The sequence below is a fragment of the Sphaeramia orbicularis genome, chromosome 9 (genome assembly GCF_902148855.1).
Source record: "Sphaeramia orbicularis chromosome 9, fSphaOr1.1, whole genome shotgun sequence".
Taxonomy (NCBI): domain Eukaryota; kingdom Metazoa; phylum Chordata; class Actinopteri; order Kurtiformes; family Apogonidae; genus Sphaeramia; species Sphaeramia orbicularis.
The window spans coordinates 50245599-50273246 of NC_043965.1; the positions used below are offsets into that span (position 1 = coordinate 50245599).

General features: G+C 38.2%; 3 protein-coding genes across 8 annotated transcripts in view; 1 reads left to right on the top strand and 2 right to left on the bottom strand.

Annotated features, from left to right (window-relative positions):
* The window catches only part of pnpla7b (patatin-like phospholipase domain containing 7b), a 42093-nt gene extending 23864 nt beyond the window's left edge, over positions 1–18229 (bottom strand). Inside the window, exons 1-14 of one of the 3 annotated variants that reach the window (XM_030143555.1) lie at positions 18167–18229; positions 12790–12853; positions 12526–12606; positions 10712–10799; positions 9417–9496; positions 8494–8588; positions 6453–6593; positions 4556–4715; positions 2770–2850; positions 2486–2614; positions 2258–2338; positions 547–667; positions 379–456; positions 22–104 (exon numbers count right to left, since the gene is read on the bottom strand). In XM_030143555.1, the coding sequence (XP_029999415.1) occupies positions 22–104; positions 379–456; positions 547–667; positions 2258–2338; positions 2486–2614; positions 2770–2850; positions 4556–4715; positions 6453–6593; positions 8494–8588; positions 9417–9496; positions 10712–10799; positions 12526–12606; positions 12790–12831 (1260 nt within the window). In that variant the 5' untranslated portion in view covers positions 12832–12853; positions 18167–18229. Of the gene's footprint in view, positions 1–21; positions 105–378; positions 457–546; positions 668–2257; positions 2339–2485; positions 2615–2769; positions 2851–4555; positions 4716–6452; positions 6594–8493; positions 8589–9416; positions 9497–10711; positions 10800–12525; positions 12607–12789; positions 12854–18127 lie in introns of all 3 variants that reach the window. The other 2 variants (XM_030143556.1, XM_030143554.1) reach the window with 2 other exon arrangements.
* A 293-nt stretch (positions 18230–18522) lies between these two features.
* mrpl41 (mitochondrial ribosomal protein L41) lies at positions 18523–20034 on the top strand. The gene is made up of 2 exons (XM_030143875.1): positions 18523–18623; positions 19441–20034. The coding sequence occupies exon 2, from the start codon at positions 19477–19479 to the stop codon at positions 19882–19884; it is 408 nt and encodes a 135-aa protein (XP_029999735.1). The 5' UTR covers positions 18523–18623; positions 19441–19476; the 3' UTR covers positions 19885–20034.
* A 498-nt stretch (positions 20035–20532) lies between these two features.
* On the bottom strand, positions 20533–27391 carry dph7 (diphthamide biosynthesis 7). 4 transcript variants are annotated; one of them, XM_030143872.1, is made up of 10 exons: positions 27351–27391; positions 26881–27058; positions 25004–25137; positions 24800–24887; positions 23957–24048; positions 23697–23857; positions 23159–23231; positions 23011–23076; positions 22723–22895; positions 20533–21864 (listed from the first exon to the last, which is right to left on the bottom strand). In XM_030143872.1, exons 2-10 carry the CDS (start codon positions 27010–27012, stop codon positions 21458–21460), a joined length of 1326 nt encoding a protein of 441 aa, XP_029999732.1. In that variant the 5' UTR covers positions 27013–27058; positions 27351–27391; the 3' UTR covers positions 20533–21457. The 4 variants fall into 4 exon arrangements, with proteins under 4 accessions (XP_029999732.1, XP_029999730.1, XP_029999733.1 ...); XM_030143870.1 differs by having other exon boundaries at positions 23697–23860; XM_030143873.1 differs by having other exon boundaries at positions 23697–23854; positions 23954–24048.
* Between the last annotated feature and the right edge of the window lie 257 nt (positions 27392–27648).

A 27648-nucleotide genomic window follows, 5' to 3' on the forward strand; every position in this document is an offset into this window, starting at 1 on the left:
CAAACATTTCTACATACACACCTTCACAGGACTCAGAGGAACCGTTTCCTCTTTGGCAAGTCGAGCCCGTTCATAAACTGCGTTGAGGCTTTTAGAAATATCACCTGTAAGACAGAAAAGGGTCATAATCATCATACTGATCATTAGCTTTATGTATGGATCAGCAAGATGACCAAACATACTGCACAGATGGATAAGTATGTACTTTTTTATGTAACTGTATCTACAAGATTTTAGATTTTTTTGTGAAGAAAAATGACTGAAAATTCTTGATGTGACTACATATGAAATCAACTCTTTTTTTTTTTTTTTTTTTTTTATAAAGCTACACATTTACAGAAAGGATTACGGTTTCAGTGTTACTGCATGTAAACACACCTGTGACAGCCATTGGGTTGGAGAGAGAACGTGATTTCTTGTATCTTGCTGCAGATGAATCAAACTGACCATACTTCTCTGTTTCAGTGAATACAGAAAACATGAGTCAAACATTTCTACACACACATTACAGCAGACTGGTGAATGAAACTGTCAGCCACTTCTGACCTCCATCAGCTTTTTCAGAGCCCAGATCATCAGTGTGAGAAGGCAGCCTGCGGATTCCTCTGTGTGGGTGAGTTTCACCCAGGACGTGAGCCACCGACACCAAGGAGATGGCCTGACTCTCCTACAACGCACACACAAAATTAAAGATGATAAAATGATATGATTGACTTACGAAAACCGTCAAACACCACCATAGAGATACAGATGAACTTTAATCCACTTCTGAACCATTTCTCTTACCAATGCATTGAAATTCAGTGAAAATTCAGTTTCTCAGCTTTTCGTGGTCATCAGATTCAGTTCAACTCAACTTTATTTATAGAGCGCATTTCATGTACATTGCAGACTTAATGTGCTTCACAACAGGTATATAAAATAAAACCTTTTTTTTTTTTTTTTAAATTTAGTTGTGTATGAAAACAAGCAACAGTCAAATAAACAGTAGAAGAAGGGAATGGATTAATGTCCTGAGCATCCCCCGTCCTTAGACCCTCCTTCTCGGCAAGGAAAATGGATAGGATAATGAACAAGGATAATGCATAATGAACGTACAGAGGGTCTGTAGTGAACGTGGTAACACCGTTATTTTCTGCAACACTGATTCAACAATAAAACCCATACAGTCTGACAAATGATACTGGTTGCTGATTCTTGTTTATACTTTAAGTTCATGATATATTTTGCTGAAAAAGTCACTTTTGTTAAATTTTTTTTCCTCTCAGTTTTCTCATATCAGTACATGATTAAATTAAATTTTTTTTCACAGACAAAATGTGAAATTCAGAGGATAATATCTTAATAAATGGTGACAAATCACTTAGGATAGGTTAAATGTAGAGAAAAAATAATGTGAAAGTTGCCACAAAGTAGTCACCCAGTGTAGCTTCTCGTCTTCTAGTTCGTCAGGATGAGATGAAGTAGATGATCTGGATTTTCTAAGATGCCCTCCCCCTAACTCAGTGATTCCAGCCTCTCTCCAAAAACAGAATCAGCTTTTTTTCACCAGTTTGTGCAGCTGAATTGCGTCCTTTCATCTGATATTGCCTCTCCATTAGACAACAGCATAGAAAAATGCACCGGCTACAACTGACCAGGAAATCATGTGCAGCATCAAAGGACCTGAGCTGATTCTGTCCATTTTTGATAGAATGCATGTGTGTCTCTGTGTGTATCTTGTGTTCAAATGCACGCGTCAAGATATTTCTATGTTGGCACCACCTCCCCATGTAATCTTATGTCTCTCTGCCAAGTCATAGAAAAAAAGGATAAGACTTTGGAACGGCGTGATGTGACAGGCCTGTCACAATTATTACACAATCGCTGCATCATAATTATTTGAAATATTTGTGAATGTTTGACAGATTGCCACTGTCTCCACACTTTTCATCATTAATTCAGCATCATTAAGAAAAGAAAAGAAAAAAAAAATCATTTAAAGGTGGGGTAGAAGATGTTTTCCTGGAGCATTTTTTTACTATATTGCTTAAAATCCCCTTCGCACCCCAATTGTAACCAATTAATTAAATTGTCTAACACAAAAATAATACATTTTAGTCACCTGTGGAATGGACAGGACTGAAAAAAACACTATCCAATCATTTTAGCCAGCCCATCGAAATGACTGAATGTTGATATGTTTATCAAACTCAACTGTCATTTGACCCCGAAACAGTACTAATAAATTAGACAAGTAAGAGTTTAAAAACTGTACCGGGTTGAAAAGCTCAGTGGTGAGGCCGAGGTAGTTGTGTAAGGCAAGAAAGGTCACTCTCTGGAGACGCACCATTATGATCTGCAGAGGACGGAGAAACAGTTGAACAGTTATAGAAGCAGGGTTAATGCAGATTTGTGTTTCTGAACTGTCTACTTGTTATCTGTCCACTCAGGTGCAGAATTACGCTCAGTGATGCAGATACTTATTTGTCTCAGGACATTTTACCTGGATTACGCGGACCAGAGTTTCTGGATATTTCTCAAAGACTGACTGGAAAGCTGCAGCTGGAAGACGAACGATGGTGGACGGAGCAGCAGCACGGGCAGATACTGTCTTATAAGGCGCCGGGTAGCCCTGAGATAAACATAAAACATTACGATTATGATGATAAAACCTTCTAAAAAAAACAAAGTTAAAATCTACAAAAATCAATAAAAAAGCTCAGTGTACTTTATGTGATAAGTATGATTCAAGGAAGAACTAGAACTTTGTGGAATTTGCAGACATACAGTGATGATGTCCAGGATACTGAGCAAACTGTGGACACTGTCCCCCGGTAAAACCTCCTTCACTACAGCATCTGTACCGTCCTGCAACAAAAAAGCAAGAAATGCTGAAATAAAAGCAGTGCAATGACCAAAGCATAAGATTTTATATTTTGTATTTATATTTATTTATTTAGTAACAGGACAGTGTGTATTGGCATTGGTTGCAAAGTATAAGATGCATGCACCAGATTTAGCAGAGAGGCTAATTTCCATCTGTCGTCCTGGACAAACGACCAACATAATAAAACATCACGTAGATTACAAAGTACTAATACACTGGAAGAAAACTGTTAAACATGACAGATATAGAAAAGTTTGTTCAGGCGGAACGGTTACAACCAAATACATAAAGAGAACAACATGAAAACTCTTAAATTAAATTGTAACTCTGGTGTTCTTCCTGTACAATCACTTCCATCAACGTATCGTCATGCAGTCACTTCCAAAAATGTCCAATAACCCTGTATAATGTGTATTATGTGCAATAAATTGTGCAATAATCTTCTGTTCCGGCAATGACAATGTAATATTTATTCAATATTGATCCGAACATAAATGCACAATTTTTATATCAACATGAGTTGATAGATATACACACCGTTTCTTACTGTTAATAGTGTCTATTCATATTTTATGTCTATTTTTATTTTTATTCTACTTTTAGTTCTATTCTTATTTAACTTTTTTGTAAAATTTTATATTCTACTTTCTTATCTTATTTTTAGTTTTTGTAATTTAAATTCACTCTATTCTTAGAGTCTGACGTATTGTTTGTTTTTATTATTAATATTGGTGCACTGACTAGAGTAGCACTCCTAAATTCATAGTACACACAATGACAAAAAAGGCTGTTCTATTCTATTCTATTCTCTTGGTGAGAGCCTTTCTTAGGGATTAAATCGTGGTTCCCAACCTGTTTTGGTTCGTGACCACATTTTAACATCACAAATTTCTGGTGACCCCAGACATTGACAACAGAGACTTTTTTTTTTTTTTGCTAAAATTAATTTGTTTTTAATCATGTAATAGTTTGCTGTACTATGTTGCAACTAAATGTTAATTTTAGACAACATTTAGTCTATATAATATATATAATGCCCCTTTTTAGTGTCTGCTTCTCAGTTTCTCTTGGAGATATCTTAGTGGGGCCAGGCAGGTGAAAAAATCATTTCATTCTCTGTTCGGTCCGGTTTTCTGACAGCGACTATGTTTGGGCAGGTTGAAGCGTAGTAACGCACACATGATTGGGTCAATCAAGATATGCCTCCTCAGATATTATATCCTGCATTTTATTTGAACTTGATTTTTATATGGAAAATGTGTAATGTTTTAATTATAATGAAATATATATTGAATCATTAAAAATATTTTCTATTAGTAATTTTTTTTTTATCAGTTACTACAAATTTCAGGTGACCCCACTGAATTCCCCGTGTTTGAAAAACACTGGGTTAAGTAGTGGGTTAACTTGTACCTGCTCAAAGTGAGTGGAGTACACAGAAACTGTGCTGGAACTAAATGTGTTTCTACACACTTTCAGGCATTTTTCAACAACCCTACACTGCACAGCACTATCACTATAACTGCTTTATATTCTGTTTTTTCTCCATCAGTTAAAGTCTATTGGTTCTAAATTGAGAATAAAGTTAAGTCATGTAAAAGAGGAGTTCTAGAAGTTTTGAGCTGTATCATACAAAACACCAAAGGTAATAGTATAAAGTGTGAATATTCCGCATGGTTGCCTTACACTCTCATGGATGCAGAGCTCCAGACGGCCGTCCTGCACCACGTAAATACTATCATCGGTGTCTCCCGGTCTGAAGAGAGCCTCCCCCTGGTGCAGCTGGATGAACACCATGTGACGGCACAGCTCCAGGAACAGAGGCTTCTCGAAGTGGCCAAGTACCCTGTAAGGAACCCATTATTTAGTAACTGCGTATATTAACCTTCATTGGCCTCAACAGCTGCTGGCAGACAAAAGTGTTTACTGATCTAAAGTATTGAACCACTAATCTTATCGAAATAATTCAGGTAAGATCCAGTTTCTCAGCTTTTGACCCATTTGTAAACACCATCATCTTCTGTAACACTGAGCCTGTTTACATGACCATAAAAGTCCAATATCTCGGAGTAATTAGATAATTATAATAATGTGATCTAACGCATTTACACGCACTTAGGGAATGCGATAATCGAAAAACCCTGGTTTAGACGCTCCAGTCCATTATCGGATTTCTTTCGGAGTACGTACATACATAGTGATGGTAGACTTAAACTTCCTGTTATTGTCTTCCACTCATGTTTGACTACATAACTCCCGTTCTCCACTATTTTTAATTGTGTTTACACATGCGCAGATGTAAAAGAATGAAATAAACAGATGAACCTGTATACGTGCAGGAAGACATCGGAGGATTGGGAAGAAATCTAGGTGCGTTAATCCAGTTTCTCATAATCAGATGACTGCTGTTATCAGATAAAGACTATCAGATTATCCTGTTTGCATGATCACTTGAATAATCTGATAACTCCAGAAATCAGATAATGATCAGAGTATTGGTGTGCATGTAAACGGGCTCATGGGTTCACTGATAAAACCTATGTAGTTTGATAAATGACAGTGGTTGTAGACACTTGTTTTTATGCTCAGTTAGTGGTAAACGTCAACAAATTCACACCTGCTGCACCAGTTTTTCTCAGTTTTTAGGTGCTGTGTTGAACGTACACTTCAATTGGACTAATCGCTGTATGCTTACAAGACTCAAAGTTCCTCTTGTGCTGATAAAGAAACTAAAAAAAACTTGAGTTTCTAAGAACTACAGTTGCCTTTTGTTCCTGTGGGTGGTCACCAAAAACAGGGGTGCTTCCTCCAAAAGTTCATAAAGTTCTGAAAAAGTTCCTCTGGTCTGAAAACATATAAAACATTGATAACATCTTTATTGCTTGTGTGGAGGAAGACATTTTTGGTAATAGTAATAATACAAATACTGATACTAAACAGAAAAACAAATTGTAGGCATATTCAACAATCATTTCACTGTTGAATCTATTGCCCGGTTGCTGTTCTATGAGTACTGACAGGTGAATGTGTATGTGGCTGTCATATGCTGCTATGAATGTTTTGCATTTGTTTGTTTCTTCCCTAATTGTTGGGACGTTCAATAAGGCAGGGTAACTGTGAACTGAATTGCCCTTCACGGATTAATAAAGTAGTCTGAATCTGAATCAGCTGATGTTATCCTTCAACAGCTCACTGTGACTGCAGCATCATTACAGGTTTTTGTATGTTTAGGGACTGATAACAGTTCAACATGGGAATGTTTGTCTTTGTTAAATTCACTAACTTCATTAACTAGAAAAACAAACAGCTCAACCAAAGTCCAAATGAAACCCTGTATGCAAACTTTGGTCACTGATGTTTTTTTTTTTTTTTTTTTTGTGTACGCATCATTTATATAAATAATCAAATCTTACAAATATGAACCTGCTGATGAACAGATCAAATTTTGTTTACCACACTGTACAGGTAAAGGAGTTTAATGAATCTGATGTTAAAAACACACTGAAAAAAAGTGAAAGATTTAAGACTGGAATACAGAAATCCCACAGATTTACACATTTTCATGCTATATCTATATACTTACCTGACATTTTTCAGCATGTACAGAACCTCAGAGGGTAGATGGGAGTTCTGCACATCAAACTCTGTCAGATCAGCCTCCAGCAGACAGGGAGGGGGCTCCTTAGGCTGCAGGGTCGGGGGCTCCCTTCGAATGCGTAGAATCCTTAAACACACATGTATAATTCTTTTGATATATTTTCAATACGGAGAACAAGTCCTGCCTCTTCCATTGTGCCTCATGGGATGTAACTTTGGAAAAATATGAATGGCGCTCAATGGCAAGAGACAAACAATATTTTGATCCTGTTTGAATTGTGTTTGCATTTACAAATATGATGTTTGTCAAATTAAAGGGGTCATATTTTGCTAAACCCACTTTTATTAGTCTTTGGTTCATTTATTTGTGTATTTGGACCCTAACAGTTCATAAAGTTTAAATTTGAAACCCCCTGGTCCTGCAAAGCTAACATTATATTCATTGTGGCAAAATTCGAGTGGATTTCTACAACACATTTCAATTCCTGCTTAATTTCTTATGTTTTATAACTAGTTACGTCACAACACTTGCACATCTGAGGTCAAGACTTCCGACTAACATTTCTCCGAGTACGCCATAATTGTTTGTCAGCAGCAGCGGTTGTAGTCCATACTGAAAATATGTCCAAACTTCGAGCCAATTACCTAAAATGTTCAGTTGTTGTATTAACGAACACAAGTGGCTGAACAGGACAGAGCGCACAGTCAACAACCTGGAGGGGGTGGGACGTGAAGTGGCTCATGTGCATTTAAAGGGCCAGCGCTCAAACCGACCTTTCTTGTGTCATTAGTCAGAAATACAGTTGAAGATGGACCTGTGGAGTTGAATTAATGAAGAATTCAGACCCGAGCATAGTATTTACAGTTTATGTAGACCACAAGGAAATGTTTTAAAATGCATAATTCCATTTAAAAAAGCAAAATATCCCTCCTTTATAAGATAATTTTCAAAGTCAAGAAAGTCACAGTTTGTTGTAAAGATGGTAAAAAAACATCTTATTATGTGTTAAACAGCTCAATGAACTGAATCTGCGTCACCAACACAGAAGCGGCTGCTGCCTTGGCACGTTTTACCTCAAGCTTCAAGAATGAAGTGAAAAAGAGTTAAAAGAGGGAAAAAAATCACCACACGTCTGGTCATGATCAGTCCACTAAGACATTTTTACCGACTCTGAACAGATCAGGGACAGAGACTGTTATGATGATGTCACCTCCACAAATTTCAGGTGTAAAGTCTTTATATATGGAATAAAATATTTTCACCTGGTTTCATGAAATGATTGTGAGAATGTAATATGTGAATATGTAACCACTCCACCTGGTCAAAGGTGATTACTGCTGATAGGACTACAAATAGGACTGTGTCTAAAACTTCCATCAGTGTATTTATATATTTTCACAGTTGGGTACTTCAACGGCTTTACAAAACCTCCAACTTTCTGGACTTGTAAAATGATCTTTTAAATTGACAAACATCATAAGTGTAAATGATGCATAATTCACATGTGACACAACAGGAAAGGGCATGTCTTTGGTTCTCTATTGATATCAAAATGAGATTGTTAGCCTTATAGCTAAATTGTAATATCTGCGTAACTTTACTCAACTAACACTACTGAATCATTTTTTCATCACTGGCTGTGACCTGAAAAAAATATGACTGGCAATTGTGCTATGAGGGTAACGATATAGTGGATGAATAGCATGGTAGTGTATTGTATTTATTCATGTTTTGCTTGAAGATTTTTAGTTTTACTTTTTAAAGATTATTCCATATGACACTAACTTAAAGCTGTTTTTAACATAAATCACATTGTTGCAACATATAGTCAGGTCGGGCTTTGCTCTTTTTCCGTCTCTCTACAACATCCGATCAAATATCTATCCTTATCTGTTTTGACAAAGCAATATTAACTTTGTACTGTTATTGTACCTTGAGTTCAGATTATCACTCAACTGTTCTCAAAGTGTAGAGTAAACCTCCACACCTTATCTGTTAACGCGAAACATTCAAAGAAAGGACCCACTTGCGAGCTATAGATAGGACTTTGGTCCTCTTCCTCACTCTCTGACGGGATGCTGAGTTTGAGTTGGAAGGTGGAACCGAGGACAATGTCTGAACCTGCAACACAAACAATGAAGAAAAACAGTAGGATGTGACATGTTTACATGGAAGGGGTGGTCAACAACAGGAACCACACACGGCTTCAGACAGAGCCTTGTGGAAACCGAGTCATGAATGGCCCTGATGACTTTAGACAGAACGACTATCTGATGTCGGAGAGGACTATGAATGTAAACGTATGGGAAAAAAATACAAAAAGGGCTGTTTCAACACATTTAAGCTTCACATTTCCATTGAAGAAAAACAAATCCCACTGGGTTTCTTTCAAACAAAAAACAAACAAAAGAACAAAGACTATCTACGTACTTCATGTATTACTTTATATGCTACTCTTTAACTTTATCTTTTTACTATCCAATAAACACACCTCATATGTATGTGTGTGTGTGTACATTTGTATGCGCATGTCCACTTGTCCTTGAAGGTTATAAGTTTTTATCAAGTATGTTCACTGTAATCTTTGCCCGTTTTTTCTATTTTGCACTTTATCTTTTATTTTATGTGTATATAGTACTTTGTAGCCATGTGCTTCAATAAGTGCTTTACTTATTTACTTTTCCACTGGTTTGCATTATTTCCTCTTCACTAAACTAAACAACATGAGCTAGTATGATTCTGATGTAGTATTTATTTTTATTCTTCTCCTTTAGATTCTAAAGGACAAATGTTAGAAAAAAAATCACATAAACCCAATGCAGTGGAGGATAGTTCACATAATTAGGAATAAATCTCTATAATTTTGTAGTGATGTGATTTTCAAGGGAGACAGGCTGTGTGTCATAATAGATCACATGTATATTGTAGAACAGAGGAGGATAGACTGACCTTTCTCATGATCTTTCGGCCGTAGAACATCACCTTGTCTCTCTTCCTGAATCGATAATGAGGAACTCCAGCCTCTTCTTCTGAAACAGACGCATAAAATCAACCATATGGCCATTTCTATGAACATCATTTTTGTGTTTTAAAAATACTGAAAACTCCCACTAATTCATGACAAGAATATTTCTCTGTTTACTAGGGGTGCAATGGTACAGGTAGCCCACATTACGGTCCATACCATGTCTTTTGGGGCACAGTTTTGGTTCAGTTTCTGTACATGTTTTGTGCTTAAAGAGAACAATTTTTTTTCTACCACAATTATATTTTTATTTTACTTGTCAGCAAAAAGTTAATTTCACAGCAGGAGCAAATTGTGTCATGGTATTGTATATGTGTAAGAGTCCTGCACTGGGTCGAGTACCCATGGGTACTTAAAAGTGAGTTACTGTGTAGACCAGGGGTGGCCAACCCCGGTCCTGGAGAGCCACTATCCTGCATGTTTCAGATTTTTCCCTCTTCTAGCACACCTGATGGTCATTATCAGGCTTCTGCAGAGCTTGATGGTAGGATTACAATTTCAATCAGGTGTTTTGGAAGAGGGATACATCTAAAACATGCAGGATAGTAGCTCTCCAGGACCAGGGTTGGCCATCCCTGGTGTAGACAATGTGTATATTCACGGGTCGGGTTGCGGGTGAAATGTACATATAGGTGGGTGCGGTTTGGACCAACAATAAATGCGGGTAGTGGGTCAGGTGGTGTGGGTATGGACAGGTGTGGGTTTGGAAAAGTGGACCCGTGCAGGACACAGATGTGTGTTGAGTCTAAAGCTGCTTCTCTGTCCGCTGTCTGTCACAGAGGGGTGGGGAGAGAGGGAGATAGAGAGAGAGAGAGAGAGACAGAGAGAGAGAGAGAGATACACATATACCGCATGTGTAGTTACTGCACAGATGAGACGTGACAGTGGAGCGACTTAAACCTTCGTGAGTTATAAAGCCAGATCCACCCAATCACTGTTGTAGAGGCACAATAGTGATTGGACATTACCTTATGGGGGCGGGCTTTCGCCTGCCTGAACAGACACATACACTCAGTGGCCTGTAAAGCAGTATATCAAGCGCCAATGCAAAGTCAATTGTAAAACCGAAAAACCGCGATCCATAAGGGCGGACCGAACAGTACACGGTTTTCACAGGTAACATTGCATCCCTAATGTTTACACAGTACACATTAAAGAACTCCTCAATGTAAAATGTACTCTACAGGTGAACATGGTGTACAGTGTGCAGGGCACTGACTTGATGACTTGTATCTTCTGTAAAGTAGGAAAACAATGGCACCGACGATGGAAACTACCGTCACAGCCCCAATCAGCACAGCGGTCCACTGCAAGAACAGACAAACCATTCAGAACATTTCATCAGCTGCAATGAAAATAGACCCATGTCATTTTCTCTCATCACTGACCTATTTATTTCATAACCAGTATGTACTTAAAAAACAGACTGTGACATCAGCTGACAGAGAAGTGTGCATCAAGATACTGCTCCCTTGTTTTGCAGATCAGCGGTCAGTTAAATTATGGGCTATAATGTTTGAAATGGGAAGCGGATTACAATATGCAATGTCTAATAGAGCTTTTACTCGTTAGTATAAACCTCAGTACTCAACAGGGATTACTGTCAAAGGATAGAACTTCACAAACGAGGTGAGAATGTTTTTAAGTAAGGATCAAAATCACAATCATCTAAGCATATAGAATCCTTTTGTAGACACCAATATTTTGATTTATAACTGTAATTGCAACTATGTTTAACTATGATCTGTCTCTTTTATGGAACAATCTCATTTATTATTTATTCATTTATTTCTGACTGAGTCTAAACAGAGGGAATGGTCATCACTGTTGGAAGGAAAGGGTGGAAACAGGACAACCACCTCTTTTTATGTTAGCTGGGAAACAGATGTGTAGATGAAACAGCACGTTTTTTTCTTGTGTTTATCCCTTGTGAAGTATTTAATAAAAATAAAAGACTGGACTCTAAAATGGACACCAGTGTTTGGATTTTGAGTGTTTGTCACTGAGTGGCGCCCCATAAGGATAGAACGATTAAAAAGATCAAAGCTCAATTGTGCTAATGCAGTGAATCCCAACCTTTTTTTAAGCTTGTGACCCCATTTTAACATTACACATTTCTGGTGACCCCAGACATTCAAAACAAAGACTTTTGGTTTTTTGCTCAAATTAATTTGTTTTTGATCATGTAATAGTTTATTATACTATGTTGCAAATAAATGTTAATTTTTGACGACATTTAGTCTATATAATGTATATTATTATGGACGGAGGCAGAAAAGCCAGGTGTAGATTACTGGACAAAGTGAGAATTTTATTTTCCTTGGTCAGGATATGTACAGTCAGTCCAGCTTGGATTTACAAGGCTGACAATTAATACTGAACAAACAATAACTCAAACTATGAATTATGAAAGAGCTGCAGCATCTGAAACCGACCACAATGAACATTTGACAGATAAACAGTACCACAGTGCTTCAGTTTCAGCTTCAGAGTTTGTCATGTCTTTTATGGATTGTGATCGTCTCTGTCAACTCACCATATATTATTTTTTCAGTAAGGTTTTTTTTTTTTTTTTATCAATTACTAGAAATTTCAGGTGACCCCATTTGAATTCCAGGCGACCCCACGTGGGGTCCCGACCCCAAGGTTGAAAAACACTGTGCTAATGGGTCTTTTTGTGCATAATCATACTTCTATTTTACAATGTTGTGCAAATATATATTGACTCATTTTACATTGAAGTTCAGCAAATAGTAAGATGAAGTGAATTAATAAATGTATTCCAATAAAAAAAACAAACGAAAAGTTAATGTGTACAAGTCAGCTACTAAAATCTCACACCAGCTGTCCCTGAGTGGCTTTAAAATTATTTCAACAGTTACAATACCAACCAAAGGCACCCACATATTAATGGTACATGCTGTGTATCCATGCAGTTAAATATGTACGAGTGTAAGTGAAGTGATGAAGTGTTTTAGCCCTAAATGTTAGTGTTCAAAGCTCCAGATTAAACTATAAGGGTGTGGTCGGTACCATATTGAGTTCTGTCTGTTCCTCTACCAACTCTTGCATCCTAGCCGTCAGCTCACCCCCAAGGGGAACTGGGAAAAGGCTCTGAAAACACCAAGAACAGAAACAATAATGAAGAATAAAAGCTTAATGGCGCACTGAGCAAGATACCAGCAATCTCAACAGAACAAAGATTAGGACAATGGCTGTCGTCTGAATTAAGACATTTGGTATGTGGTGTTCCATGAGCCTAAAAACAGGCTAATATCAAGGACAGGAATAATATACCGGGTATATGCTGCAGCTTTCCTCTTCATCACTGTCTTCCATGCCTGATAAGCAGGATCACACACTGGTGAAATAAAACAGAATCACAGATCACAGGTCACAGATGATGTAAAAGGCTATTTTCAGATTGTGGGTATAAATCGAATGAAAACTGATCTTTTCTCTCATATCGTTAGCCTTGTAGCATCATTGCATGTCATGTTTTTTTTTTTTATTTCAAATCATAGCAAATGAAGCAAAATGACACAACATTGTTAGGAGAGTAAAGTTATGCAGATATCACAATCTGGCCAAAAACATGACCTAGGCAATTATGCTATGAGGCTAACGACTCAGATCTGTTTTGCTGATGACTGTGTGAGCAGCACAAATCACATGGAACCTGGTATTTTTTATTCTGGTCTGGTCCATCTCGATATCTGATCCTAAATCAGATTTTGTCTTTTGGAAGGCAACTTTGGTCAAAGCATCCAGACTACACCAAAACCAGATCTGACTTTTATATCACTCTAGGTTGAGATTCATCATAACTCTGCACTTGACGCGTCACTCAAAAACAGTCCTGTAGTTATAATGAGTTCAACTTTGCAGAAAACTAGCACAAAGTTAAGACAAAAGTATCATTAGAACAGAGGCAGCAACCATTAACAATGACATATTTTGACTTTAAAGTAAGGCTATGGCTCAGCTATTTTATTTTAATTCCCACCTTAGTGTTAACAGGACTTAATACATCATGAATCACTGGGAGCCTTCCTGGGCAGAACAATTAAGAGAATGTATTACCAGAAGTTTTTTGAAATAGGGTTAGGATTAGGGGTTAGAATTAGGGTTAGTCTGCAGCTTGCCTCAGAGAGAGGGACAAGTATAGGTTCAGTTTTAGTTCTTGTTTCATTCATGTTTTCCATATGGGACAGAGTTAGGGAAGGGGACACTACCACAGTTTTGCAACATATGTCTGCTTTCGTTCACTTTACAGAAGAAACAAACAAAACAATGCACTTTATCACAATCATTGTTCCATTTTATTACCGTTTTTACTGTTTTTTTTTTTTTCAGTCTTTCTGGTTAAACATGGAGGATAGTATTGACATAACAAGGACTGCGATATGATTCATTAATTGTAAACGAACGTGTTAAAAGACCCAAAATACTCAATCATCTTAAATACTTAAAATGCGATATTGCATTTCTCCCACCTGTGGGATCAAACCAGACTTAGAAAAGGATGGGTGGGAAAAGTATTCCACTCTAATCTTGATTTTAAAATATGTGGAACTGCCATATTGATTCATAAAAAAATTAAGTTCATGGCAAAAACCGTCATCTCAGATCCACAAGGGAGGTTATTAATGGTTTCTGGCCTACTCTATCATAAGTCTGTGGTTTTGGTTAATATCTATGCCCAAAAATGGGATGATGATACGTTTATGGGGAAAGTAATCTCACTAATTCCAGATCTGAACTCACAACAATTGATTTTTGGTGGAGATTTAAACTGTGTCATAAATCCAACACTAGATTGTGCCAGTCTGAAATCTATGAACCTTTCCAAAAAGGCTAAGCTAATATCAGATTTCATGGAAGTGTTGTTCCTTGAGATTATAGCATATTCTGCTGAGATAAATAAATTGAAAAGAATTAAACAAGAGGACCTCTTTAAATCAATATCCATGGTGGATGATCACCACTCCATCTCTCCCTCCCCTGAACTTTATAAAAGAACACTGGACCTACAAACACAGTATAACTTATGATCAACTGAAAAGACAGAATGTCCTCTGTTAAAATCACAAGGTTATGTTTATGAGCGTAGCGGCAAAGCTGGCCGTTTGTTAGCCCACCAACTCAAATGCCGCTCAGTCTCTCAACTGATTCCTCAAATACTGAAAGAGAGTGGTGAACTAACTATTGACCCAGAAGAAATTAATGAAACATTAAATTTGTTTTATTCAAATCTATATATGCAAGTGACACCACAGACATGGAACATTTCCTTGATAATCTCCAGGCTCCCTTTATAAATAAATTACACAGAACTGAGACTGAGCTTCCACTAAAACGTATAGAAATATGATATGATAAAGGCAATGCAGAATGGTAAGGCGCCTGGCCCCGATGGGTACTCTATAGAGTTCTATAAAAAGTTCTCTAATAAACTATCTATTATTTTGCTCGATATGTTTAATGATTCTTTGCTCCATGAGTCACTCCCATTGAGACTGACTGAAGCATCACTTTTACATCCCCTGTGCAAAAAGCAGCAGTGACCCTCCATCACCCCCATATCACATCACGTATATGTGCAATCATGATGTAAATATGCAAATATTTTTAAACTTTATACTTAAATTTTTATACTTTAAGAACATTTATTTCTACTTGCCTTTTCTTTTGCACTGGTGTGATGCATATTGCTGCTGTAAACTGTTAAATTTCCCCATGATGGGATCAATAAAGTCTTATCTTATCTTACCCACCTGCTTAAACCAGGTAAAGATAACAGAATGAGGCTCATATCGACCCGTCTACCTCCTAAACAGTGATGTGAAGGTATTAGCCAAAGTCCCTGCTTTGGGCCTAGAAACCACAATGCAAGATGTGATCTCTGCTGACCAGACTGGTTTTATTTTGGGATGTCACTCATTTACGAACATTTGCACACTTCTTAATGTTATTCACTCTCCTGGGTCCAGTGCAGCACCTGAGATGGTTGTTTCACTGGACGCAGAAAAGGCTTTTGACAGGGTCAAGTGGGGATATTAATTTGCATGTTTAAAGACATTTGGTCACGGCCCTATCTTCATCTCAGATAAAACTCCTATATACCTCACCTAAAGTCTCTGGGGGGCATAGAGTATCTCTATACACAGATGATCTACTAATGTCTGTATCAGACCCTGTTTCAAGTGCTCCTCATATTATCCGTGCTTTGCATAGATTTGGCACTTTTTCTGGATACAAACTGAACTTTAGTAAAAGCAAATGTTACCCCATAAACTAGCTGGCTCTTCAAATACAAGACAATGCCCTGCCCTTCCAAATGTCTAGAAACCTGGACATTAATATTACAAAGGATATGCATGGGCTTTATGAGGCATATTATGTTTACTATTCGAGTAAGTCAAATTAGACTTGACAAAATGGAAGACACTTCACCTGTCCATAGCAGGGAAAGTGAATTGTATCAAAATGAATGTACATCCCAAATTTCTCTATTTGTTTCAGTGTATCCCACTCCATCTCCCTAAATATTTCATTAAATCAATTAATAAAGTTCTTATTTCATTTATATGGGTCAAGAAGAAATCTAGAGTATGGCTACAACTATTACAGAAGCTTAAAATGCAAGGTGGTTTAGCTCTTCCAAACTTTTGTCATTATTATTGGGCCTAAAACATCCAAAAATCCTGTACTGGCTCCACTCTCCTGATACAGATTGGTGCCTCTCTGAAACTGCATCTTACATTTCAACATCTCTGAGAGCCCTGGTTACCTCCAACCTCCCCCTCTCTATTTCATAATATACTAATAATCCTATTGTTATAAATACCCTTACAATATGGTTTCTAGAATTTTGGGTTCACAAATCTTCTTCATCTAAGCCCTATACACAATAACCCCCCCCCCAGCTAGAATAGACTCTGAATTTATTCTTTGGCAAAGACAAGGCATTTTTAAGTTTAAAGATATATAAATAAACAATGTTTTTGCAAGCTTTGATGACTTACTCACAAATCCAGCCTTCCTCACAAATCCAGCCTTCCTCGGTCCAGCTTATTTTGATATTTTCAAGTCTGCCACTTGCCACAATATCATGACGCCATATTTCCATATATATCATCAGTCTCTGGCCTGGATGATCTTATAGAGAATCCCTTTAACTCTAAGACTCATTTCAAGAATTAACAACTGTATAGCATCCTTTCTAAACACAATCATTGAAAAGATAAGGGCAAACTGGGTGGATGAATTGGGGGAAGACTTGGAGGAAATATGAGACAACGCTCTAGAAATAGTGAATGATAGTACTTCCTGTGCCAAACCAAGCATTATACAATTCAAGATCTTACATCGCATTCATTTCTCCAAAGCAAGACTGGCTAAAACATACCCCAACACAGATGCAAGCTGTGACAGGTGTGGAAACACTCTTGCTGACTTAACCCACATGTTTTGGTCATGCCCAGCCCTGACATCGTATTGGTCTGCGACCTTTAGAACACTGTCAGAGGCACTGAATATTGTTCTCCAACCCAGTGCAGCATTGGCTGTATTTGGTACCACAGATAGAAGACCATTAGGAAAAGACATATAAGGTAAGGCTTTGAATGCACAACACTTATTCATCGGGGTCTATTTTCACAATATGACATTAAGGAGATAATCTGGTACCTGGGACAGACTGTGAATAGTACATACTGAAACCTCATTTCTGTCAACATGTTACAAACAATGTCAACAACCAAACCAAATGTTAAAAACTCAGATATGGGCAACAAATCTTAACTGAGCAATGAGAATGTAGCTAAAGAAATCTTAAATAAAAGGCCTGACTATGACAAAAAAGCCCCTATAAATTAATTTTTAATCATGACTTCTTTAATGGTCTTGTCTCCTGATGAAACCTTCATTCATACTTCTGATACTAAGTAAATTTAGGGTCTGCCTCTACCCAACTGACTCAAGCCAAAGGGTTTCAGAGATCTGGGTTAAAGATCACCGACACAGCTAAACTAAAAGAGGTCAGTAGCTCGGTATAATGTAAGCCGACACTCTCTGCTGCTCCTCTAGTATCTCCCACATACAAATGGTTGTAAACAGTGAAAGTATATTGTTATAAGCGACATTATTATACTTCATAGTTTGGGTCACATTCTCAGTTCTGCTGCAGTTATTTTTTTTTTTGTCTAAGTTTGACTTTTTTTTGTCTTTTTATTTTGCAGCTGCTATTAAACAACAAAACTCGTGTCGGAGCAAATAAGAAAGCTATAAATCACAATAACCTGGTAACGTGACGAGTTTGACAACGAAACAGAACACAATATTGTTAACATGTGGTCAGATCTAAAGGCAGTAGGTGTTAGCAAGAAAGCAATCAACTTCTAACTGTAAACATTTGTCAACTAACAACAGTTAGCCTACTTATAGCTAAAACAGCAGTTAAATTTTATCGCTTAAGTAAGTTTAATAAATGCATAACGGTAGCGCTATTAGTGTCCGCTTTATGTGGCTGCATTCCGACGCAAACAGACCAATGCAAGCGAAGAAGCTATATATATTTAGCTTGTTTATAGTCAAATACAGATAGAAACGAAAAATTAATATGTTAACTAACCTCTTTCGACTTAACCAGCCCAACCGTTGCACCACATACCTTTATTTGTGTGAAAGTTTTTGTGTATACATGGCTCGTAGTAGCGTAAAGGCAGTAATAAACATATCACTGTCAATGCAGTCTTGTCAAAATAAATTTTTTGCTGACAAATATACGTGTTGCAAAGCTATTTATTGGCTCATGATGCACTTTTAATGCTAAAAAACATATAAAAATATTGAATTATTGGTCAAAATAAACGGCAGAAAGAAGAAGATGCCTTTTAACACATACAAAAAAGACTCGTTGTTGCTGTTGTGACGTTTGAACTTTTATTTTGAAGACTAACCCGTTACATTTCCGGTAAAACTGACGTACTTGATGCATTGCACTCAGTCACAGCTCGCAGGGAGTATGACGGCTTCTGATTGGTGGGCAGTTGTGTCCTTTAGCCAATCACTGAGCGTCTCATTTGACGGCCATTCGCATTGTCTATCGGACCAACAGTGTGCTCAAGGTGAGAGAGATTGAGTTTTGTAACTGCTAAAAATGTGGAAATTACAATATTTTTAAAAGAATGATAGTAGCTATTGCTAAATTCACAATAATTTTAAATTTACAGAGCCATAAAGGAAGTATTTCAACGCTGTCTAGTATTCTCTGTTTTTGTAGTCACCTTGCTAGCTACTTGATGAAGCTAACTTCATACAGTAGGAAACGCTTTTTAGCACCTTGAAAATATAGACATTCAACTCACGATTATCGGTTTAGAATTATAATTATAAAACACGTGGACAGTACTGAGTGGCAAGTGGACAAACACGATTCTTAGGGAAGTTACTGATTGCAATTTCAGACTTGACCAGAGATGTGGATTAATGTACTCGTTATGGAAGTATTCATAGCCTTCACTGACCTAAAAGTATTGATAATACCACATCTAAAATACTGAATTACAAGTGAAAGTCTTATATTCGAAACCTATAAATATAAGAGTCATCAACGTACATCACGTTCGTTTCCTACATATCACCAAAAGTTATTTTTTTCCATTTATTTCTTGAGGGTTTGGTAATAACGACGTATGATTTTTTTTTTCTCAAGCTATAAAGGACACGTTAATTCTGCAGTGTTTTACAAACACTCTAAAACCACCAAAATTAGGAGACATGTGATTAGTGATGGGGAATGTAATCTGAAAAATGTTGAAATCTGTTAGACAGATACCATGGAGTAAAACGTTGTGGAGTAGAAGTGCAAAATTGCATTAAAATAGAAATGTTATCTTTGCCCACATTCATAATAAATATTAAAATATCTTTTTCCTTTTGCAGGTTTTCTGTCCTGAAAGGAGAAAACTCTGTTGCACCATGGGTGTGTTGTCCACACTGATGAGGGGTCTGGTAAGGGGAGCGGACCGAATGTCAGAATTCACCAGCAAACGTGGATCAAGAACTCATAATAAAGGCAGAGGTGCAAGGCCCACTGGATTAAGGCTCTCCAGCGGAAAGTTCCTGTCCGTGTCAGCCATGATTCCCGAGTTTGTGGTCCCCAACTTGGAGGGATTTAACCTCAAGCCCTATGTATCGTATCGTGCCCCTAGAGGAACAGAGCCCCCACTCACAGCACAGAGTTTATTTGCTGAGGTTGTAGCTCCTCAGATCAAGAAAGACTTTGAAGAGGGCACTTTCAGCAAAGAACAGCTGGAGAAATATGGATTTGAACCAACGCAGGAGGGCAAACTATTCAAACTGTACCCCAAGAACTTTGTGCGTTAAAGACTTCATTAAGGAAAGTCACAGACTGATAAGACTTAGAGCCGCACACCAATATTTAAGCAACTCTTCTGTGTTGTCAAGAATTTGTGCTTGAATTTCCTATAACACAATCATTTGAATAAATAAGACTGAACATGTCTTTCTGTAAAAGTTGTATATTCATCATTGTACATGGTAGGAACATTACCCATCATATTTATCAGAAATCACTTACCTAATGTGACTTCTTTCACATGCCCTGCTGATAGTAACTAAAACGTGACATAACCCGAGTTGACTTAATTTTTCACATCTCCATATGTATCACAAAGATAAACACAACAGAACTTACTAATGGAACTTTATTGGTCAGATGGTTTAATGCATGTATTCAGAAATACAAATGTTTGTACACTACTGGGATAAGGTTTACTAATAATACATGAAGGCTCACAACCTCTGATGTCTAGTGAGCAGCATAGGTATAAAGAGAGGTTCATTTCAGTTTATGGCAGCAGCTTTCCACATGCCACAGGTCAGCAACATAAGACCTACCAGGCGGGCCCAATCACAATCTAAACACAAAACCCTTATTTTACCTGCCAAGTGATTGAGTGCAAGAGGCAGCAAGGAATTGAAATTGGTGGAAATAAGGCAGCACTTTGTGACTTATCAAATGACATTATGTTAGTGGTACCAAAACACTTTAGTACAACTTTGTGTTTGAGATTTTCAAGGTCTTTTTTTTTTTTTTTTTTTTTTACTTTCTTCACCCATCTGTCTGTTGTGAACATCTGGAAGGGTGTTGCCTTGCAGAATAGAGAAGTAACAGTCAGTAATTAACTCGTGTTGAAGCAGCTCACAAAAAATGTAATATTGGTCCTGCAAGTCAGGTAAGTAATGCCAAAAGGAACTTGGTCGCATTCTTGAAATTATGTTTAGAATGTTTTAGGGCTTCCTCTAGCAAAACTGTATTTGATTTGACAACCATAGACATGTATATGTAGAAACCAAAGTAGCTTCTGGGTTGCACATTAATGTTGCTACCACTACCAGACTGAATACAAATAAACAGGTAAGCTGAGGTGTTTCGTCTTTGTATCCAACAGTTTATCTATATGGGGAAACAAAAAATCTGAAAGGGCCAAAAAGTTGAGCCCTCATGCACTTGATTTGATGGACAGCCCCAAACACTCAAGGACTTGAACAGGAATGCACCTCAAAGTTAGTGAGTGTTGAGATTGTGATTGAGCCAATATCACTGAAAGCTGAGAAAATCTGGGAACACAGGGTCCCCTACACCGCGTAAGTGTATTTACATACAGTATTAACTTTTTCAGATGTTTAACTCCATATAAATCTGCATGTCTTTGTGAATGATTTCTTTGACAGTGCATAGAGAAAGCTATAATAAAGGAAAAGCAGGTAAGTGGGTACTACAGGATGTGCAAGCATTGTAAACATTCAAATACCAGTTTGTAAAAATCTGTGTACTTTTATGAAAATAAAGGGTTTTACAGTTTGCATATTCTGTGATAAGTTACTCCAAATGTGTGGCTAATCTGACAGAGGGTAGGTCTGTTGGATCACATCATCACTGGTCTGGTTCTTGTTGAGCTGCATTTGGAGTCCAGTCCCAGCGCCATGCATGAAGCATGTGGTCATAGAAGGAGCAGCTGGCGAGCAGACATGACAGTGAGGGGGAGTCGCTGTCAAGACTGAGGGTGGGGCCTGCAGCAACACTGGCTGCGGGTGCTGTAATGCCCTCTGGGATGTATCGTCCTGCATCATCCTCAAGAGAGGTGTCAAAGCTGGCGGTGGGAGATTCGTACTGAATCCTGACGTGTCCTCCCCCCTCTGCGAGGCTTTCCTTTGGTTCTGCAGTGAGGGGGGAGCAGGGGGCAGGCTCCTCCAGGGACAGACGGGACCAATCGGCTCCGTACGCCAGGGAATTATGGAGGATGTAAGAGGCTACAATGGGACAGGCTCCTCCACTGCCCTCTGTGGCGATAACACAAACACAACATGGCTTCAATGAAACCTGTGACTACTGATGTACAAAACATAAAGGCCCATTCGTGCTCGCTTTACCTACGTAAATAGGTATGTCCATTTCAAATGGTCAAATGGTGGTCACTGCCTTCATACTTAGATGTGTCTATTGCATTGGAATGAGCGTTTGTCAATCTATTCACCGGAGGGCACCGCTCTAAATTAACATACTGGCTGAATACCAGAAAGATGAGTAACATTTTTTGAGAAGAAGAAGACGATCACTAATAAACATGGCAGCAACAGAGGAGGTATTACTAATGTGGATACTAATGCTGATCTTGAGAAGGGTAGTTGTTACAAATATGTGGGTAGTTTTTCACTAACTCACACAAAGTTCCGCCATTGCAGGACATTATTCTCTTCAAATCTCAAAACTGCCTCCACACTTCCTACTGCTCTGTATTCTGTTAGGGTACGCATGCACAAGCTCCCATGGAACTAACAAAATTATGCATGCGATGAACGCAGAGGATGGAGAGAACACTTTGCCCGTATACGTATGTGTCTTTAACGTGGAGCTTTAATGGGCCTTAATGCTGTGGTAACAGTGTAATCCAGTACTACAGAAGTCTGATACAGTTATTTAGATTTTTTAGACTGTGGACTTCTGCTAAATAAGAGACAAATCTACATTTGACTGAACAAATTACTGTGAAATTGTGAAATTCTGTCTCATATTACTGTTTTGGATTGATTTTGTACCAGTACTCCTGTCTGCAAGCTCATACACGCCTTTCACGTTAATTTTTCAAAAAGTAATTAAAAAATGTCCTTGACCCCTTCCATTAACCCCATCATACTAACCTAAGGCTTGCTGGCAGTGAAGGATGTGGAAATCGTTGTGCATGCAAGCCGCCAGCAGCAGGTGCTGATGGGAGGGATGCCACTTGAGCCTCCACACCCCACCACCCATGGGAGTCTCACTGAGAGGCTGCCTCATGTTCCTGCCATCCCACAGCAAGACCTGCTCATCATAGCTGTGGAAGTACAAGCCCGAATCTCAGAAGAAAAAGACCCAAAACAGGAAACAACAACAAACACATACACAAAAAGTGCCATATTTCTAACAAGTAAGTTAATCTGAATTTTTACCTGCCTGTGGCCAGGATGTGTTCCCGATGTGGGCTGCTGTGAATACTACAGACGCCCATCGAGTGCCTTTAAGAGAACAGACTTGATACTGTCACTAACCTGTGCTCACAATGGAGCCTCAATGACTTCTGACTACTTCAATATGTACCTTTTACTAGTGAAAGTGGGACAAGATGGACCAACTCTGAGATCCCAGCCTTTAAGTTTGCAGTCATCCCCGCCTTAGAAACAAGCAAACACACAGAGAGCTTTAAATTCATCCACAAATGTCCATTAGAGTCAACACACTGGCTTTCTAATCATTATATTTTGTAAGTCACTGCACAAAGTGCATTTTGACAAGGGTTAATAATTCATGGATGACATGTTTGACAGACAAAGGAATGGGAAAATTCTAAGCAGGAAACAACTCCAACCAGCCAAGCCAAAACATACTACTTGTTTTTATTGTATAGATGTGGTTGGGTATGACAAGTCTGACACAGACCAGAAAACCAAACCTTGCACTTTATATATATAAAAGGACTTTAAAACTGTCTCTTCTTTGTTTTGCTGCTTTCATCTGTATGTCATGACAGACAGGGATCCAGAAAGCTCTAAAGTTAGTAACTCACACCATCATGTTGACAGACAGCAGGTCAGTCTGCCTACACTGTGCCTGACATTTCAATATGAACGAGTGTTACCAGAGTAAAGCAGCTGTGTGTCCCAGTAGGAGAAGGCCGAGATCCACGCCTCAAAGTCATGAGCCTTCCATTGTGACAAAACTGTCAGAGCTCCTTCGGCCAGTGACAACACACTGACGCAGCCTGCAGAGTCACTGCACACCAGTCGCACATCGCTACTGCTGACACAAACCCACACACAGGGAGAATCAAACATTTCCATTTAGCCACACAGGCTGAGTACAGTAAAAGTTACCTGCTGGTGTGTTAGATCATACCCATCCATTCTACCAGTGGACCAATCTAATGATAGAGCCAGACGATCCACTCCCACCTCCACACTGCTCAGGCTCTGCAGACTGCAGCCGCCTTCCTACTAGATACACATATTTGTGAGTGCAGTACAGCCACATCAAGACTAGTGGCCACATAAACAAACATTAGAGTAAACACACTTAAACTTCACTTTGAAGTTTACTCTGATGTAACTCCATTACCACTTTTTTAGGTTATTGCCACTTCTTTAAGTGATTTTTAAAAGTTCATGATAATAACAATAGATTGGAGCAAGAAAAAAATTAATCGGCAAATAAGAAACCCCTCTCCCTTTTTTAATTCAGTTTGAAATGACCATAAAATACTTGTTACTTGTTCTTTTATTCCTGTTTGTGAGAGCTTTGTTTTGTGCTGTTTAACACCTTTAGTACTACAGTAAGACCAAACTTGATGGATCGTAAGAACACATGTGTAAACTTAAGTACATGTTGGCCTGTTTGTACAGTTTTGTGAAAAATTATTCTTTATTCTATATTTTATACATATATCTATCCTACAATATCTAAGAGCAAAGGTTAAGCTGGAGTCAATTTCCTTGTTTGTGTGCACTAACTTGGCCAATAAATCTGATTCTGATTCTAAACCTATATGATATTTTCTGCCTGTTGTATCTTCATGCTGATATTATATCCAGTGTCTTACATTTTCTAGTTTTCATCATACTAAGAGGGAGAAAAGAAGCAGGAATTCATCTGGATTAAACAGCACAAGTTTAATGAGCTTTCAACATTACTTTCAGTTTGCACGTCTTCTAAATGTTCTAATTCCCCCATTACTGCAATCCTCACCTGACCATCTGAGAGTGTGTACAGCTGCAGCTCCCCAGTGGCAGCTGCCAATCCCAGCACCGCCTGCTCTGACAGAGGCACATGACACCTATGAACAGGCAAAACAACAAACAAGGAAGACATTGATGTGATATTTACAGGGTAATATATTAATTTGACAAATATAGCAACGCTGCTTCCAGTTGATTTTTTTTTTATTTGTACCATTTCAAATCTAGAATAGCAGCTGTGTCCATGCGCTGGAGCTCAGTCAGAGGTGGGCTCATTGGTCCCTCTCGCCGAAATTCAAAGAGGTACAAACGACCGGTTCTGCTCGGAGTAGCATCCTCTTCCCCTGTCTACAGCATGAAAAACACATGACACATGTCAGACGGACTCCTACAAGGAATATGGACTCTAGCTCTTAAATGAAGGCCTCACTGGGTCTCCAGTAGGGATGTAATGATTACCGGTATAATGATAAACTGCGGTAAAATTCCCCACAGTTATTATTACAGTTCCCAATACTAATGATCTTTAAAACCGTGTCTAATTACAGCACTTTGAAAAGCCCACAGTGATACTGCTCATTTCCTGGAGAAGCAGCAGCACTCCAGGCACTTGCACAGTTTGCAATGTTTGGCCTCTGAAAACATGGCAGAAGGCACCCACACGGACAGAGCTCCAGAGGATTTTCCCCACAATGAAAGGACAAAGTCAGAAGTCTGGACATATTTTGGATTTTTAAAGGATGCTGAGGGTAAACTAATTGAAGATAGTCTATCTGCAGAAAATTCAGAAGAAAAGTCTCCGCAAACGGGGGCAGCACTTAAAATTTGATGAGCCATCTCCGTGACCACCACCCACAACTATACAGCGAGAGTATTTGTATGCTTGATGTTTACATGTTAATATTTTAATATTATTATACTAACTGAAAGTACATTGTGCATGTTATATTTGGTTTTTTTCCAAAATAAAACTTGGTTAAATTATTTCAGTGTGTGCATAAGTAGTTTTTGAACATTTTGAGCACATTTCAACAATATTGCAATAATAATGATAACCATGATAATTTTGGCCACAATTATAGTGATATGAAATTTTCATATCGTTACATCTCTAGTCTCCAGTTAACATTCTCCTTACTCTCTGTCCAGCAAAACATTACACAACCCAAGGTTTAATGAAAAAATAACGTGACTGAACACAGGTTAATTTAGAAAGAAGCAGCTCAGAAGATTATCTATGAATACATTAAAAGATCAGTTTTTGACACAGTAATACATGTGTGGACTATTAGATGTGCATAACACGTATTTGAGCTGGGTTAGGTACCAGTGGTGAAAGAAAGGGTAAAATTAACTATTTCAAGTACTAATACTACACTGTAAAAATATTCTGCAGAATTCATAACCTTACATAAATAAACATAAACAAAAAGAATTTAGAGTATGAAAAGAAAAATATTTCATTGTGCAGTTTAAGTTCCCTTTTTTTTTTTTTAATCTTAGTGTCATATATGATGTTTAAGTGAACGTCCATCACATAACATTCAAAAGGGAACTATGTAACAGAAAAACAGGCATGTTTTCAGCTTTGTGACACTAGATTTTCCAGTAAATCCAACATTTTAGAGTTTATTTAGCTTAAGAAAGAGGCAAATTTTCTCAGATCATGAAGGGACAATTCATTCTTCAGCTTATCAATATTCAAAAATCAACACACTGGAGAGATGTTGTTTTTCCTGCACAAGAGGATGGAAATGTGTAATCTTCAAGAATGTCAAGGAAATGCAGTGGGGTAAAAAGTACATTGAGTGCTGTGATGTTGTGAGTTAAATATGCTGCATAAAATACGATGCAAAATAAAACTTGGAGTACAAATATGGCATGGGTATGGCATGTATACTTATGGAATGTGCTTAGTCACCACTGGTAAATGCGTACATCTATTGGAATAAGTCATTGATTAATGAAAAAAAATCAGTGGCTTTTCTGAATTGAATGTAGAGCTTCTCAGCTGGCCGTAACAACTACGGATGAACAAGAGCAGCGAATGGCAAGGTTACTGGGCAGTTGGTTGATCATTTGTGCTCTCACCCCTTTCTGTAGCTGATATGTTCCGCAGACCAGGATGTTGTGGTGTGGTGAAACAGGACACCACTCCACAGTGTCTGCACTCAGCTCAGTGTCAAACACCTGTAGACTGCGGGTCCTCGACTTCCAAGCCATGATAACCTGCTCCGCATACCGCCACCGTGCTACTATGATGTAACAGCTGCAAAACAAGATACTCCACACTTCTAACTAGTGCAAACAAAAGTAAATTCGTACAGATTTGTCAAATGGTACCATGCTAGGTCTCATATTATGCTATCTTAGCAGAGTAAATAAACAACCTCTAACAGCTAACTAGCAAGCCAAGTTAAACAGTTTCAAGTTGAGCAAACTGTCGATGGTTAGGCACTAAAGATATTTAACAGAAATGTAAGTAATGAGTTGAATTTAAAGAATAGTTTAACCTTTGTTTGATACTGAATCTCGAGTATCAAATTATCAACAAAACTCACATGTGAGCTAGCTCCGACACGACGGTCTTTGCGTGATGACGTCAACGTTTAACGTATGGGTGCCTTCACGGACTGCTGTAAATTGCAGTTTTTGTAACGAGTATAGAGGAGTGCTTGCGTTTGTTATTATTTGCCAGCATATGAAAGGGGAATTTTATTGCCTTGTACAGCACATCATTCATTCATTTATTCATAATCTGAACCCGCTTTATCCTCACTAGGGTCACGGGGGTCGCTTGGAGCCTATCCCAGCTACCTACGGGCGAAGGCGGGGTACACCCTGAACATTTCGCCAGTT

Bases quoted from the DNA above. Each gene is read 5' to 3' on its own strand.
- dph7 (XM_030143870.1), bottom strand. From the start codon at position 27,012: ATGGCTTGGAAGTCGAGGACCCGCAGTCTACAGGTGTTTGACACTGAG. The intron at 24,049-24,799 runs GTGAGGATTGCA...TGTATCTAGTAG, and splicing joins ACACACTCTCAGATGGTCAG to GAAGGCGGCTGCAGTCTGCA. The intron at 23,232-23,696 runs GTAACACTCGTT...CTTGTTTCTAAG, and splicing joins CACACAGCTGCTTTACTCTG to GCGGGGATGACTGCAAACTT.
- mrpl41 (XM_030143875.1), top strand. From the start codon at position 19,477: ATGGGTGTGTTGTCCACACTGATGAGGGGTCTGGTAAGGGGAGCGGAC.